Raw genomic sequence first — 16,379 nt, forward strand, 5'->3', positions numbered from 1 at the left:
AAAGTTTCATAGCGACCAGCATCCCGATCGATGAGGCAATGCTCCCTGTCTCAGTTTGGCAATTATTTGCACACTTGTGTACTACGCACTCGAACCCTACTGCACTTTCTCCGAGTGCACTTAGCTGAAGATCGCAGGGCGAGTATTAAGATTGGGCCCGTCGGTGTGCCCCAAGGCAGCTGTGGCTACATTGTAGCTCATCATGATTGTGTGTGAATGGATGAATGATGCTCTGTAGTGTAAAGTGCTTTGGAGTCCTCTGATTTATTTATCAATGCAGACTTGGGTGAAGACCAGTTCAAGGGTAAAAAATGGGTGTGGTCACCTTCCACACTTGAGAATTGGGACACCCTATGCAGTCGCACCCCTTGACAGGGTGTAATTTGAGTATTGTGACTGGGCCCAGGATAAAACAACTGGTCAAGAAAGACAAACTCAGTATGTCCTCAGTAGGCTACGGCATAACTAAAGGGATGAGCCAGGGTAACCCAAGCTAATCCTGTTAGAACATTTGTCAAAAGGAACGTCTGAAAGCGGACGTAGCTGCCTCATGGATGCTTCATGGTTCCACCAGAGAGGAGCTTGAGAACTGAAAGCTCTGCCTCATGTTCTTTTAGAAACTAGGAACTAAACTTCCTGAGAACCAGGTGCTCGCCTGGAAACATCTGGAACAAGTGTCTGATAGAAGGGGCTTGACGTTTCAGAGCTTTAGAGGTTAGAAGTCAACTTTTAAAATCAGTTCTGGATCTTACAGAAAGCTGATGAAGTGATGCTAAAACTGGAGAAATCTGATTTCCTCCCAACTCAGCAGCATTCTGGATCAGCTGTAGAACCTTTAGAACATCCAGAATTACAATTACACAATACACAGGGTATCTGCAGGTTTATGGGAGCCAAATTTAAGACTTAAGACCTTTTTTAAGGCCACTTTGACCAAATTTAAGCTTTTTTATTTTATTTTATTTCTGCTATAATTTCCAGCTATTGCCTGGGACCGGTGCTAACCACGTTGCAAACGTGGGATTAATCATCCAGTTACCATTAAACTTGCACTTCTCCACGGCACAAGCTCCCACTAGCTTAACCAGCTAATGTGCTCATCTAAAAATAGCCCCCTTTCACAACCAACTGAATGTGTAAGGTTCCGCTTACGCCAATATCATACACAAAAAATGCTGAAGACTAACTAGAAATTCACAAAAATGAATAAAATAATCTAGTTTACTGGGTCTTTGGTAATTTGAGACCTTTGGAAACTGTATTTAAGGATTATTTGTAATTTTTTAAGGATTTTCAAGGCCTTAAATTTGGAAAAGTAAATTTAAGACTTTTTAAGGACCCGCGGATACCCTGAATACAATAGTATGGAAATACTAAATGCATTGAAGTTTTTTCTCTTTGGGTCAGAAAGATGCTCCCACTGCAGAATACCCGTGGACAGGTGAGGAGGTACAGAAATCCTTGCGCTGGTTCAAATTACGCTGAATATTAAGTTTAACTATTTAAATTCAGACCAGTTTTATTCCATTCAAAACAACATCAGACTTTCATTAGTTTTTCTGTAACACTTCCTCTATCGGTAATTTGATCAGTTTAAGGTTATTTCAGTGATGGGTGTGGGTCTCTTATGGGCTCGGTACCCACACCTACCCTAGAGATCTGTAACTGAAGAACACAGGAAGTATTCAACTCTTCTTGTATTTTATTGTCTAATAAACACTTCAAGCATCAATAACAACACTGAAAGTAAACAGCGGCACTTCCCGAGGTCACAGAGGTTGAGCAGCCATTTTCTTTTGTTGGCGAGCAGCTCCAGACTTGTTTTTGGCTTTCAGCTTTAGACAATGACGGGAAAACCTTTTATCCACAGTCTGGCCTTTGGGCCTATAACGAAACACACACACACACACACGATAGGATGTGAAAGAATTCCAGGTGGAAACGCCGTTAACAGACCCACCTCCTCTCTCACTTGTTCTTGTGAGCGTCTTTAACGGGGCAGAACTTCCGTTTGTGGTCCAAGCCTCCGCAGCTGAAGCGGCCCTGCTGGTTCTGGCCACGCCCACACGGGTGGTCCGGGAGGGCACAGCGGCCACAGGAGCCACAGTGTTTCCAGGCTTCAGGAGGAAGAGTGAATTATTTCACACATTCAGTAGAACAAAGGTTTGTGACGCAGCTCGTTCACTCACATGATTTCACACACTTCTCACACGATGAGCAGTGCTTCCATTCACATCCGTTCTGGGGTCACAGAGAGAAAAAAACAGACGTTAATGTTTGAAAAAGCTAACAGAGTAAACCTTGTGGAGCGGTGCGGCACCTTGGAGGGGCAGCGGTTGCACTCGGAGCAGTGTTTGTTCAGAGAACTCACGTATCTCTGACACGCAGCGCAGAACCTGACAGACACATCCAACTATTTAACACCAACACACACACACACCAGCGCTTCTCATGGCAATGGGACAAAAACAGCTTTCAATGCGTTTATATCTAAACCTTCCTCTTAGAAGGAACACCATTCAAGATTTACAACAGAAACATGATTATGGTTGATGTTCATTCTGTGGTTTGGCCTGTTAGTTTGGAGCTGATGGAGAGAGACTTCTGGTACCTGTAGCCCTCCTCCTGGGGCAGAATGATGCATCTGGATGAAATATTGGTGAAAAGCCTGACTGGAGACTGCCTCCTGCCCGTCTTCCCATGTTTATACAGAGGATGGTTGTCATAATCCACCTGGTTGGATTCAAGAACAGAGCAAGAGACGACTTGTTGAGGTTAACTCCCCCTGGCGCTTAGGTGGTGCCTCAGATGGTTGAGAAGACGCTCATCCATCTTGAGTGGAGGTTTCTCTTCAGGTTTATCCACCAATCAGGTTCCAGTACTAAACCAGAGCCAGGACCTTATAAGCATTCTCTGTTTTCCTTTAAAATCTCTGAGTTAGTTTCACGTTAACTTTTGAGAAGTTGAGTAGGATGAACATTTCCCATCATCTTCCTGCAGTTTGTGTTTTTAATCTCCTGTTAAAGTGGGTCAGGATTGCCCTCAGAGCGGGACAACGTGGGAAAGGTGAGTGATCACGGTTCTAGAGTTGTGGCTGAGTCAGAGCCGCTCAGACTAAAGCACCACGAGGAAGCTCTCTTCCAAACCAATACTTCAAATTAGCAGATCAGCTTTAGTTCTGAAGCAGCAAACAGGTATTTGAAGCTGGAGAAGGGCTGGATGATAAAGAAAAATCATTTTGATTGATATCAATAATTATTGATAAACGTTAAAGGGGCATTATGAAAGTTTGACAGCCAAAACACATATTGGAATAATAAATTTCTTCATACATTCTCCTGCAATGCCCTGGTCCTGTAGAATGAGCCCTGGCATTTTTACTGTGATTGCCTGTTTTTCTGTAAAAACACAGAAAAAGAGAGCTGCTCGGGTCGAGCAGGCTGCTTCATGCGCGTTCACGCTCAGGCATCGCCCGTAGCAGGCGTAGCCCGTTTGCTATTCGTAGCTTTAGCAGCAGAGAGAGAGGCAGTGCCACTTTGTCGCTGTTCCTAACGCCTAGTGACAAAGCTAGCTACATTTCTGAGGAGCCTTAGCTACTTTCTGTAGAACTTTCTTCTAAATATTTCCTGCAAATTAGCAACAAAATAGCCATTTTCGCTCCGAACCGTTCTTTGAACGTTGTTTCAGCTGTCATCAAGGATATAAACGTTACAGATGTAAAGGACATCAGTGGTGCTTTGGCTCACCTAGTTAGATGTCGGATTCCCGTGCAGGAGTCCTGGGTTCGATTCCGGATGTGAACATAGTTTATTTAGTTTTTTTTTACATTAATGGTATATTTTTTTACAGTAAGAGGCCCAAATCTTATTTGTGACTCGCCGAAAGGCGTTGAATTCACAGATAAAAAAGATGTGGGTTCAACTTTCATTCTGGAACAATTTTTCAAGCAAGGGAAGGGAATGATCTGAGCATGCAGGAGGACTGACCCATCTTAAACCTTTGTCGGCTGTGCTGAAGAGAAAGGTACAGAACCAAATTATTTAATTAATTAGCTGCACGTTCTCCTGTCCTCTCCCCCCCCCCCCCCCCCCACACACACACACACACACAGTCTCAGCTGTTATTTTCGTTAAGGAGTGTGCACGTACAGCATGCTCGCCTCGTGCACGAGCCTACTATTGAAGCTGCAGTTACACTTTTGGCCTGAGGGGGCAGTCGCGAGCATAAAAATTCAAAACTCTGTAAAGTCCCTTTAACAAAACCTGAATGACAGCTTTTTAATGCCATGAACAACGAGGTGCTTTACTAAATTGCTAGTTTCTCTACATTTAGTGACACAAATCTTAACCTAGACGCCACATTTAGCTCTGCTGCTGTTTACCTTCACAACATGCAGCCAAACCTTTGCTTGTTTTGGTCTTTTACTTAGTCTGCAGACTCAGAGAAAAGTGGCTTTAAAACACTAAACCTGACACATGGTTACGGAGTCCTGCTGGTACCTGGTAGTCCAACATGGACAAAGAGGGGAGACACTCCAGAATTCGTGGCTCAAAGAAGTATGGGAAGATCCAAATGATGGGCATCTCTGTGGGACCGTCTTCTGGAGAGATGCCAAAGTCAAACAGAAGAGAGAGGTCAGAGCTGTTCTCTTCTGCTAGAGGAGCTTCAACACATCAGTTTCTGCTCCAACTATCAACTCAACTTTATCTGATAAAGCAGATAAAGTACATTTCCTGCATAGAGTGGTGTTGCAAGAATAATGTGATCAGAACTAAGCTGGAGCTCCTGACCAGAGTCCTGCTGATCCTTCCATGTCTGAGAAATCAGAGAGAAGCTGTTGGCCAGAGGCTTCACCAGACCACCGAATGGAGGGTCAGCCACCATCACCACCTTCTCCTCACCCACCTCCTTAAGGAAAGACTTCAGCACAGCAGAGGAAGCCTGAGAAGAAAGCAAAAGAGTCAGAGACTTACACACCACACTAGAAAGTTCCTGAGGAGAAGCTGAAGGGCACTGGTGCAGCTCAGTGGAACGTCCGAGGCTTACCCCCCCTCGAAAAGTACTAATTTAATCAGCAGCTCAATGAACAAGATGAATTTCCAGAATTTTCACAAGGCTGGGTTTCATCTCACATTTCAAAGCAGTTAAGTTTAAGGTTAATAATATAATTTAGATCACAAAATCTTCAGTTTTACTAAAATTAACTGAAGCAAAAATAAAAACACCCCACAACAAAAACAACTACATGTTGTATTTTGTATGACCACTGTGATTTTCGAGGACAGCACCAAGTCTTCTAGGCATGGAAGGAACAAGATGGCGACATGTTGCAACATCGATCTTTTTCCATTCTTCAAGAAGAACTTCTTTTAGAGCTTGGATGCTGGATGGAGAGTGATGCTTCAGAATTCCCCACAGGTGTTGGATGGGGTCCAGATCAGGAGACAGACTTGTCCACCTTCACCCTGTTCTTCAGAAATGCAACGGTAGCTTTAGATGTGTGTTCTGGATCGTTGTCGTGTCGGAAAAGTGCACGACCACGTGCACGGAGTGCTGGCAGCATCTCCTTCAGCATAGAGCAGTACATTGTTGAGTTCATGGCACCATCAATGAAATGCAGCTCCCCAACAGCAGCAGCACTCATGCAGCCCCACATAAGGACACTGCCACCACCATGCTTCACTGTGGGCACCATGCATTTCTCTTTGACATCCTCACCTTTACGTGCTGTACAGTTTTGAAACCATTAGTTCCAAAAAGAGTGATCTTTGGCTCATCACTCCAGAGTCTAGAGTCCCAGTAGTCTTCATCTCTTTCAGCATGGGCCCCAGAACATCCTAGGTGTGCTTTTTTGTGTGCGAGCTTTAGGAGAGGCTTCCATCGTGGACGATACCCATGCATGCCATTCCTCTGCAGCGTGCACCGTATGATGTCACAGGAAACGGTCACTCCAGTTTGGCTTTCTGCTGCTTTAGCTAACTGCAGTGTTCTTGCATGGAGATTTTCTTCAACCCTTCTCATCAGAAGACGCTCCTGTTGAGATGTTAACTTCTGTGGATGGCCTGGACGTCTCTGTAAGATGGTTTCACTTCCAGCGTTCATCGACTGGTATGTAAAGCTGTGCTGATCTTCTTGTAGCTCTCACCTTTTAATGTAAAGAAATGATTTCCTTTCTCAGATGCTGTGGCATTTCTCTACCATGAGGAGCCACTGCTGACAGCATGAGGGGCTTTTCTTTGTTAAGTAATCCCATTTAATAGTCACCTGTCTGCTGGACCTGTTAAATGAACCATTAGACTCACCTGTGATTGAATGCATGTTAATTAGAATTTTGTAGTCTTAAGTGTGGCTTTTCTCCTAAGACTATAATTGGGGTGTTCTCATTTTTGCAACACAAACGAATGAATTTGTTAGGAAAATCACTTTTTGTGTAAATGAACAAATCTTGTTTGTAATCAACGGCCCACATTTGTAGGAGTATTTTGTAGAATGGTATCTCCTGGAAAATGTTGATTCTGAAAGGAAACTAAAGGTTTTCTGACTAATGTAGTGGGGTGTACTCATGTATGAGGAGTGCTGAACGTCTGAGCTGTAACGTGTGGGAACCAGAAGAGTTCTTTCCTGTGACCCATTTAACCAGTAAACGGTGTTTTCACTGTGACATCACCTCAGGAAGCAGGTAAACGCCAAAACTGGTGTATTGGCAAAAAGTCAGAAAAACCACAGAGAGCAGCAGCATGAACCGGAAGGTCAGGGAGGTGTGTGTGTGTGTGTGTGTGTGTGTGTGTGTGTGTGTGTGGGGGGGGGGGTGTTTAAACGGAGGGATGGAGATTAGACAGATACAGGTGAGCCGATTAACAAGCAGGGCCGTGCTGAGGGATCATGACTAAAGGGAGCAGGGTTTCCTTACCCGCCTCACGTTCTCTACACATTTCTTTTCTGCACAGCTTTGTCTCCATCAAACTGCCATCATGAATCCTAGCAGGATGTTGCTAAGTGACCAGTGTGTTTATATCTGCAGCTGGAACTCCTACCTCTCCACCAAAGAAGTGATGGTTGAACATGTTGTAGTGGCAGAACTCATTTTGACTGTAGAACTGGGCATATCTGAAACACACACACACACACACACACACACACACACACACACACACACACACACACACACACACTATTATTAGGCAATTGATATGATGTGCCTTTGAGCAGGATTTAAGAGCAAGTTTGAACATAGTCTCTCTCTCCCTCTCACACTCACACACACACACACACACACTCACACACACACTCACACACACACACACACACACACACACACACACACACACACACACACACACACACACACACACACACACACACACACATCCTGTACCATAGGGAACACACCCTCTCCACACATTTTTAGACAGACAGGAGCAGAGCAACAACAGCAGACGGCTGCAGAGAGCTGCGGTAAGAACGGATTATTTTGCTTTGCCAGGTTTAGTTTCCCTGCATGGCACCAGGTTTTAAGATTCTTTAGCAGCAGCTTGTTGCATCTGGATTTGTGCAATCTTTGGTCAGACAGGATCCCAAAACTTAACAGAACAGCTGTTGAATGAAAGCTGTGGCACAAACAGCCAGCTGTACCCGACCCAGCAGGAACCAGAGGAACAGGTTTGAAAACTAAAGAGACTTTAGAGAATGATAACATTGCTCTCAACAGACGTCTGACCTGCATTATGTTTGATCCTTATGACAGTGTGTGAGGAATGGCAGACAGAAAGCTCCTTTCTGTTGCTGATGGCCTGCCAACAGCAGTTCAGCCCCCAGCGCCCTCTGTTGGTATAAGTGGCTTACTGCACGACGAGATGAGCTTCACACCTCTGGACTCCAGAAGTGGTGGAGTTGTCCAACCATTCCAACGTTCACCTAAACTCCAGAGGAAGGCAGCCAAACACGCACCCCCCTCTCAGGTACACCTGTCTGTCCCTCAAACCAGTCATTCTCTAAAGCAGCGCTGAAGCCGCTATAGACGGGCCGGTATCAGCGTGATAGCTCCGTCACTGACATGTGGTGATAATGGGCCTCCAACAGGAGCAGCTATCCAGACAAATGGAGGAGCTGAGAGCTGAGAGGACCAAGACTGAAGCCCACATCCAGTCTCTGAAGAAACGCAAAGCAGATCTCACTGTGAGTCCTGAAGCCTCAGCAGACTGCTGTCAGACCAGTGCATCTGGGTAGAAGTTACACATTTATGCTCTTCTAGATGGTTTCCTGAAGGCAGGGTATCTGCAGGTTTAAGGGAGCCAAATTTAACACATTTTAAGACCTTTTTTAAGGCCACTTTGACCAAATTTAAGCTGTTTTTAAAATTAAATTTAAGCTGTAATTTCCAGCTATTGCCTGAAACCGGTGCTAACCATGTCGCGAACGTGGGATTAACCATCCAGTTACCATTAAACTTGCACTTCCCCATGGCGCAAGCTCCCACTAGCTTAACCAGCTAATGTGCTCATCTAAAAAGAGCCCCCTTTCACAACCAACTGAATGTGTACAGTTCCACTTACGCCAACATCGTACACAAAAAATGCTGAACACTAACTAGAAATTCACGAAAATTTTATAGAAATAAAATAATCTTGTTTATTGGGTCTTTGGTAATTTAAGACCTTTGGAAACTGAATTTAAGGATTATTTGTCATTTTTAAGGATTTTTAAGGCCTTAAATTTGGAAAAGCAAATTTAAGACTTTTTAAGGACCCGCAGATACCCTGTGAAGGGCCTCTGCTCAGGGAAATAGTAATTATCCTTCTGGCTGTTCGGGAATCTTCCGACAACGAGAATCATAGTGAAGATCTATAACTGGATCAGAGAAATGCCGCTGAAAATGTTCAACTTCATCCTGTAAAGAAACCTTCATCTGTGCTCTGAAAGGCTCTTTCTGCTCCCCCCTGTAGCGGACCATGGAGGCGATGAAGCAGCAGGTCAGAGAGCACTATGAGAACATGCACTGCACTCTAAAGCAGGATGAGCAAGCAGTCCTGGACGCCCTGGAGCTAGACCTGAGAAGGACAAGGACCAGGATGGACCAGGTTCTAAAGAACTGGATGAACCATCAAGAACAGGTCACCAAGAGCATCAGCATCACACAGGGAGCACTGGGCAAGCAGCTCACAGTGGAGGTCAGGAAGGTCTGCTCCTTATTGGGTTTGAATCAGCGTGAGTCAGGGTTTCTCACTGATGTTTTGTTTCTGCTAATCTTTTTCTGAAGGGACACTCGGACGTGGTCAGGTAAAGTGCTGCATTAGACCCAAGGCTGTCAGCTGTAGCCCAGCACTCTAAATCGTTCTATACTTTCACCCCCAGTCCTAAGAGACCAGACGCCTCTGAGAAGGACATCAGACTCAACGATGTGAGATTTGAAAAACTTCTGAAAACCCTCTCGGTCATCTCCAAAACCCTGAGAGCACAGCTGCAGAGGAAGACTCTCCTGCTAGGTACCAGAAAACTGCTTCTGCTAATTAGGAAAGGCAACTTTTATTTATTTATTTAATGGGGGGGGGGGGGGGGGTAGCAACAAATCATACGCCCCGCTGTTGGACAGTACTCACACAGTAGCTTCTGAAATGGGACATTTGTGGAGGTTCTAAATCTCCTTGAGTACCAACCTCCTCGTTGATCACATTAGCAACGTTTGCACGACGTAAGTGGTGAAGTCACCGTGCGTCTCAGGAACTCTTCTCTATAACGGTCCAGCGAGACAGGAAGAGCAAACATTGGGAAGAAATTCCAACAAGAAACGTCACATGACTTCACGATTAATTCATAATTAAAGTCACGAGTCCCGCGTGAGCCGGTCATGTGCCGCTCAAGTGTCGTCTAATCCAGTTCCTGTGCTTCCAGCTGGGAGTGTGCTCGTCTCCAGACTTACGGCACTTTTGAGCTGCATGTATCAAACATTCCTTCATCGCTATGTTGGTAAAACGTCGGCCACTGGGACAGCGATAGAAACACTTACTGGAATTCCCTGAATCTTAAAGCAAAACTAAAGGCCTTTAACACTTTAAGCTACTGTTTTCAAACTGGTGTCAGCGGTTCTCGAGCCAGAAATCTGAGCAGCTTCATAGGGGACAAGACCCTGCCGACCAAAAACTGCACTTAACAGTTTTGTGGGTCAGCACAAGTGTGAGGTCTGAAATAAGAGAGTAATGTTTGTGGAGGCGAAGCAAAAAAAAAAAAAAGCGTGAACTAAACTGAGAGCTATAACCAGAGTGAAGATCAGCGTGGCCCACACTCGCTGGTTTAAGTTTCAAACCACCTAAAAAAGTAGAAACGTCCTTTTTTCCCTCATTCTTGCTCTACCAAATACACAAACTACACCGTCTCCGACAACGTTTCTGCAAAGCAAGGTTGTTTATGATCGTTGTAATTCTGTCTTCAGCCAGTGGGGGGACCGGGACATTCACTAAGAAATGAAAATAGGACAAAGCAGAACTATTCAGAAAAAAAAGTGTTTTATTAAAAACATCCTGTTGTTGGTTTATTTAAGCCATAGTTACCCCAGGAGCCAGGCGGGACCCCAGGAACCCTCCGAGTTGGGTACCCTGGTACTCTGATTTATGCCGATGAAAGCGTTTTCGCTCTCAGGAGCGTTTTATTCATCTGACTTAATAAGATCTGTTGTGTTTTTAACGGTTGTGATGCTTTTGACAGGTTTCCCAACAGCCCTAACCTGTGGACTCTGTCTTGATGCAGATTCCTCCCCCACTGTGATTGACAGGCAGACATGCCACACCCAGATCAAAGTGATCTCAGAGGGGCGGGGCCTGTCACTCTCCAGCGCTCCCTGCTCGGCTCCAGAGCATCCCCTCCAGTTTGATAAGGTATGTTGTGCTCTGGGCTCGACTCCAATCACTGCAGGTCAGTGTTACTGGGAGGTCAACGTGGGCTGCTGCTCAGCCTGGGCTGTGGGCGTGGCTTACGGCAGCCTCCACAGGAAGGGACGGGACAAGGGCGCCAAGTTGGGCCGGAACAGGAACTCCTGGTGTGTCGAACTGAAGAACAGGAATCTGAGGGCATGGCACAACGACCGGCACGTGGACTGTCGGGGTGCAGGTCAGAGTCCACCGCAATCACTAGGAGTGTGGGTGAATTACGATAAGGGTCAGCTGCTGTTCTATGATGCAAACACGATGGCTGTCCTGCAGAGATTCTCAGCAGCCATGACTCCAGTGTTCGACAGGGCTCATCACCAGTTCACCGAGCCCTTGTATCCGGCCATTCGCTTCCTAAAACCAGCGGAGAACCAGGAGTGGCCGAGCCACCTGGAGTTCTGTCACTTCCACTCAGTGTAGAGCAGCTTAGGTGTTGCCTTAGTGATTTATATAAACCCATCCATGCTGGATGGGTACAGGGCACAGAGGCCAGCGAGTGGTTTGATGATTTGAAGCAGTGTGTCCTGTCTGAACCAGTTTTAATGTGACTAAGTTTGCTTCCAGATGTGTGCATCAAAGACACGAACATGCCTGGTGCTCATATCCTGATATCTGGTTGATTTCAGGATGTAGAAACCAGAACCCTGTACGCCTAACAGTTGACTGAGTTTGGTCTGTGCAGAAGCTTCTGGTTCATCCTCGAGTCAACGTGATGGTTCTGTTTCAGATGTGGTCTTACAGCGGCTGTTAGTAATGTCCTGATGTGTGACGCAAAAACGCAACATAAAGGTAACGTCTGTAATTCTAGAGGAATAACAACTGAAGAGTTGGGCCAAGAGTGAAGAAGGGGCCTTTAAGTGGCTTCTTACACGTTTATATCAGACAAACACCCAACTCTGGTCCCTGATTGGTCCTAATCCTATCCTCCAGCCCACCAAAAAACACGGAAAGATCATAATATTTAGTGTAAATATTTAAAAACACTGTAGTTTTTTCACTGAGAGTTTGCAAACATTTACTGTATTTCTTTTGGGTGGTGTAATTCAAACTCCCACCGCTAGGTGGCAGCGGTTTTTAATGCCTCGATTGTGACAAAACAAGATCTCATGATACACCAGATGTGTCTTGGAAACCTCATGAGTGTGTTTTACAATTAAGTTTAGTCTTAAGAATTGATCATAGCATCCAGTATTTACTATTATATATATATGTGTGTGTGTGTGTGTATGATTATTGCCAATACACACTCCTAATAAATAATTTTAGATGTTAAACATTTCATTTCCTATAATATTGATGTTAGCAATACGTTTCTACCATTTTTAAGTGTTTCTGTGTAAACGTTATAATTACCACATCTGTATAAAATATAATTTGCATGAATTTCTATGACACGTAGAAGCTGTTTGGAAACACTAAACACAAGAATGATAAAAATGTAGAGGTTACCTGAGGTCGATGTCCAGTAGCAGGCTCTTCATAGACCCGCTCTTCTGCAGCTTGATGAGCTCCTGCAGCCTGTTAATAAGCAGCAATTAAAACAGATGTAGATACATGTTATCGGTGTTTAACTTTGTAAAATTAAAACTAATAAAAGCATTATGGTGTGTTGTTTATTTTTCATCACCTACTGGTAAATCATGTTTTTACAAAGCAAAGTGATTTAGTGAAACAAGGCAGATTGTGAACGGATGACTGAGACGTTTCAGGGAAATTTGGTCCAAGATGATCCCAACAAACATGGAAGCTTTTCCCTAATAGCCAGGATGGTGGCAGCAGTTCTCAGCCTGGGCTTTAGCATCCTCACACACAGGAAAAGGGCCAGAAACAGAAAGATGGTTCAGATGAACTAAAAGCGAGTTCCTAATGGGCAGTCACCATAGCAACCACAGATGACTGCCAGGGTCTGGTGGGAGTGAGCTTTAAGGTCTGAATGACTTGTTTCTGATTAAGAATAAAATGTTTTTGGACACATTCTGATTGCTGCTTGCGCCACCAACCAGCTGATTTCGATTTGATCTAATAAAGGAGGTGGGTCAAGTGTCTTGCCCAAGGACACAACAGCGACAGACTGAGCGGGGCTCAAACCTGCAACCTTCCGATTATGGGGCGGGCACTTAACTTCTGAGCCACTGTCCCCGCCGATAATAACTTGTGGTAGAAACAAACCGGTTAACATAAGGGTCTTAAAGGCAAGCTCTTGTTTCAGCAGAGCTATGACGGGATTCTGAGTTCCTCTGGAGGTCGCCCACATCCATCCCTTAAAGCAGCAATCCTGAAATCCCTCCTTCAGGATTTATGTATGATATATATATTTTTTTAGAAATCTACAAAAGTACAGTCTTCCCCTAATGGTGTTCTTTTTTAGGTAACGGAATAATCTAATTAATTACTTTTCCCACTGTTGCAACACCGTTACTGGGGACGGAAGGTTGTGCGTTACTATGTGCTTGTCGAACGTTGAGCAACAGCGTGAGGCTTTCTGACCGCCACACTTCAGCTGCAGCCAGGGAGAGAGAGGTGTCGGTAATGCACTTACAAACACGATGATGATTGGCCGGGTGGGCGGAGACCCTCAGTGTTCTCACTGTCACCGCATGCTGTAGACCCAACATAGCAGTGATGGGAATAACGCCGTTTAAAATAACCACGTTGATAAAAAAATATTTCTTTCTGTAACGAGCAAACGAATTAATTACCAACTTCTTTTAACAAAACGTCGTTTCTGTTACTGATAAGGAAAAGCGTGCGTTAAGCAGCACGGTGTGTTGAAGCTGTCATCAGCTGATCAGGAGCTAAAGAGGCAGATGTTTTCATCCAAGCGCATCACGGCCGTGAAGAACGAGGAAGACGGGATGAATATCTACGGCTGCAGGTGTGGATCTGCAGCCGTGCCCTTCTTGGCGTGACAGCGGGACGTCCCGAAGGTCCGCTCACCTGTTCACCGCTCAGACGTCCTGATCTTCTACCTTCCTAGATCATCCAGCTGTAACCTGTTTCTGATCATGTCTTTAGTCCCGCTGTAACACTGATGCATCAGTCTTAGACGTCATGGAGCTCAGGTGTTATTAGAACTACCTGTGTGTGTTTACCACCCAGCTTCAGCTCTTCTGTGGTTGGGTCTGACCCACGTTAGTAAATGTAAGTCCTCCATCAGGCTTGTGCCTCTTCTGGTGTCATTTTAAAGGATTTTATTTATTTATTTAACCGTTACTAGATTACCAGCAACAGAAATGCTGCTAATAACAGACAATAATGTGAAGCTGGAAAAATTAGAATACTGTGCAAAATTGCATTCATTTCTGTAATTTAACTAGACTGAGAGACCATCTAAAGGCTCGGGAACCTTTACAGGTGTTTCTATTTGCAATTTTAAATTTTAGCTGATTGGGGTCTTGTTAAATATCACACAGTGACCTTTTAATAGTCTAGATAAGTGTAATGTTCCTGTTAGTAGTTCCTCCTGTTAAGTGCTTATTTATTTAAATTATTCAGGTTAAAAAAAAACATTTGGACATACATTTTATTATGTTCCAGTCATTAGTCATTTATATTTCACTATTGTAGTAATTCTTGCATGCTTTAATGAAAAAAGTAACTAAGTAGTTATTTTTCTTGGTAATTAGTTACTTTTATAATCTTGTAACTCAGTTAGTAACTGAGTTACTTTTTTGACAAAGTAATCAGTAACTATAACTAATTACTTTTTAAAAGTAACGTTCCCAACACTGGTCACAACCCTGGTGTGAAACCATAAACTCCACCCATCTCACCTGGGCGTGCCAACACAGAGAACCTTTGTGTAGCCCAGACTAGCTAGGGAATCCAGCAGGAAGTTTGCGCTGCGATCGGTGAACAGATACTGGGCGTTGCTCTTCTTGTTGTCCAGTGGACGCAGCAGCAAGCTGGGCCTTCTAAGCTGGGCCGCGGTGACAGCTGTGGTTCTGTGGGCTGAGTGAGCGCCATGCTCTGCAGGCAGGAGCAGCATTTGACAGTCGTCACAGAACTTCTTCTCATGACGAAGGACAGAGGCCAACTCCTCAAACCTGAGGGACACATCAGAACACATGTGGAAGGTCTGTTGACACTGTCAAAGGAAAAGACAGCAGAGGCGTCTCAGTCCTTCACCTGTTTCTGTACTCCTGCTGCTTCAATCGGTTTACCTCCTCTCTAGCCCGCAGTCTGGCTTCTGAAACCTTCCAGCAAACACACGGATTAACCAACATTTCCTGTCACTGATGGAAACCCAGAGGGCTCACCTTTTCATCTTCCCACTGAAAGAAGCTGCAGTCCTTCCTGTCCCGACAGGCTGAGCATGCGTAGAACCGTCTTCCCCCCCTGCCCTTCTCAAAGAGCAAAGTCGGACCTGATCAAACATATGCAAACACTCTCAACACCAGAAGGTGATGAGCTAAGGCTCCATTACCATGGTGACCTAGCCTCCCTGATCCTGGAACAGGGCACAGCACGCGAGTAAATGGCAGACAGACCATCTTCAGTGCTAAATCCATTTTGGGTGAACTTCCTCTCCACGTCAACACTTTTATGCTAAACTGAATGCCGACTTTATCACAGTTCAGCTAACTAAGACGTGTATTATATTTACGTTAACAAGCTCAGCATTTAAGGATAATGAACCGAATTTGGTGTGAGACTCACCGTGCGGACAACATGGCGCTGCTAAACCTCCTTCAGGACAAACGACTTCTATTCCAAGAGTCTCGGGGTTCTCCATAACTAACTCAGGTAACTAATGTGACATCAAAAACAACACCGTCAGAGCCATGCTGCTTCCTGTCGCGTAGATTTTACGTGATGACGTTTCTTTTAGAACTACATGTCCCATAAATCCCTGCACGCCAGTGCAGCGACTACTCCGCTTGAGGACTACAGGGTCTGCTGGATGCTGTAGCTACTACGCAAGTGTTTTTTGACACGACACCAGAAGCGAGGGAAACGTCCCTTCAGAACAAAATATATGTTTAAAAATATTACTTTATTAAACAAACAAAAGCTGTACAAATAAATTAACAAAACTTATATTATATAAAGAATATTCAAACACTATTAAAATAGCAACATAGTAAAACTGACTAATGAAAACTGAAATCCATAATAACAACAAAATTAAATAAATAAAAAGAAATAAATAAAGAAATACCCACAATATAGTCTGCTTATAAGATAAAATAAAATTTCTAAAGAGAATTGAAAGCTTTCCAATATTTCTGATTGTCTACATTGCTACAAGCAATAGAAACAAAATAAATATTCAGATCAGTTTCTTTGAAGTTAGAAAACGACAAAGATTTAGTATTCCATTTTGATTTATGTAGATAATATTTTGCTAATATAATAAACTAATTTACAACATATATTTCCTATGTTGATAAAAAAGAACTATGAAAACAAAATAATATGAGTTTTTGTGAGTGTAATGTCCATCAGTTTTGGCTGAAA

The 16,379-nt window shown here is 44.1% G+C and overlaps 2 protein-coding genes across 5 annotated transcripts; one reads left to right on the forward strand and one right to left on the reverse strand.

Moving 5' to 3' along the window:
• Positions 1-1,684: 1,684 nt before the first annotated feature.
• Positions 1,685-15,786, reverse strand: zcchc4 (zinc finger, CCHC domain containing 4). 3 transcript variants are annotated; one of them, XM_054735655.2, is made up of 13 exons: positions 15,579-15,786; positions 15,179-15,285; positions 15,048-15,115; positions 14,693-14,965; positions 12,369-12,437; positions 7,035-7,107; positions 4,791-4,941; positions 4,500-4,597; positions 2,612-2,733; positions 2,321-2,396; positions 2,190-2,241; positions 1,973-2,117; positions 1,685-1,884 (listed from the first exon to the last, which is right to left on the reverse strand). In XM_054735655.2, the coding sequence occupies exons 1-13, from the start codon at positions 15,652-15,654 to the stop codon at positions 1,770-1,772; spliced, it is 1,425 nt and encodes a 474-aa protein (XP_054591630.2). In that variant the 5' UTR covers positions 15,655-15,786; the 3' UTR covers positions 1,685-1,769. The 3 variants fall into 3 exon arrangements, with proteins under 3 accessions (XP_054591630.2, XP_054591629.2, XP_054591631.2); XM_054735654.2 differs by having other exon boundaries at positions 4,500-4,600; XM_054735656.2 differs by having other exon boundaries at positions 1,961-2,117; positions 4,500-4,600.
• Positions 7,381-11,468, forward strand: si:dkey-219e21.4 (nuclear factor 7, ovary). Of its 2 annotated transcripts, XM_070549958.1 has the most exons (8): positions 7,381-7,455; positions 7,571-7,659; positions 7,745-7,958; positions 8,080-8,175; positions 8,943-9,167; positions 9,257-9,276; positions 9,352-9,482; positions 10,741-11,468. In XM_070549958.1, exons 3-8 carry the CDS (start codon positions 7,755-7,757, stop codon positions 11,337-11,339), a joined length of 1,275 nt encoding a protein of 424 aa, XP_070406059.1. In that variant the 5' UTR covers positions 7,381-7,455; positions 7,571-7,659; positions 7,745-7,754; the 3' UTR covers positions 11,340-11,468. The 2 variants fall into 2 exon arrangements, with proteins under 2 accessions (XP_070406059.1, XP_054591632.2); XM_054735657.2 differs by lacking the exon at positions 7,381-7,455 and having other exon boundaries at positions 7,520-7,659.
• Positions 15,787-16,379: the final 593 nt, after the last annotated feature.

This window comes from Nothobranchius furzeri, chromosome 3 (assembly GCF_043380555.1).
Source record: "Nothobranchius furzeri strain GRZ-AD chromosome 3, NfurGRZ-RIMD1, whole genome shotgun sequence".
Taxonomy (NCBI): domain Eukaryota; kingdom Metazoa; phylum Chordata; class Actinopteri; order Cyprinodontiformes; family Nothobranchiidae; genus Nothobranchius; species Nothobranchius furzeri.

Coding starts and splice junctions, on each gene's coding strand:
- zcchc4 (XM_054735654.2), bottom strand. CDS start 15,654: ATGGAGAACCCCGAGACTCTTGGAATAGAAGTCGTTTGTCCTGAAGGA. Junction 12,438..14,692: donor CTCTGTGTTGGCACGCCCAG/GTGAGATGGGTG, acceptor GCTTATTAACAG/GCTGCAGGAGCTCATCAAGC. Junction 2,397..2,611: donor CCCCAGGAGGAGGGCTACAG/GTACCAGAAGTC, acceptor TGTGTCTGTCAG/GTTCTGCGCTGCGTGTCAGA.
- si:dkey-219e21.4 (XM_070549958.1), top strand. CDS start 7,755: ATGGCAGACAGAAAGCTCCTTTCTGTTGCTGATGGCCTGCCAACAGCA. Junction 9,168..9,256: donor GCAAGCAGCTCACAGTGGAG/GTCAGGAAGGTC, acceptor CTTTTTCTGAAG/GGACACTCGGACGTGGTCAG. Junction 9,277..9,351: donor GGACACTCGGACGTGGTCAG/GTAAAGTGCTGC, acceptor TTTCACCCCCAG/TCCTAAGAGACCAGACGCCT.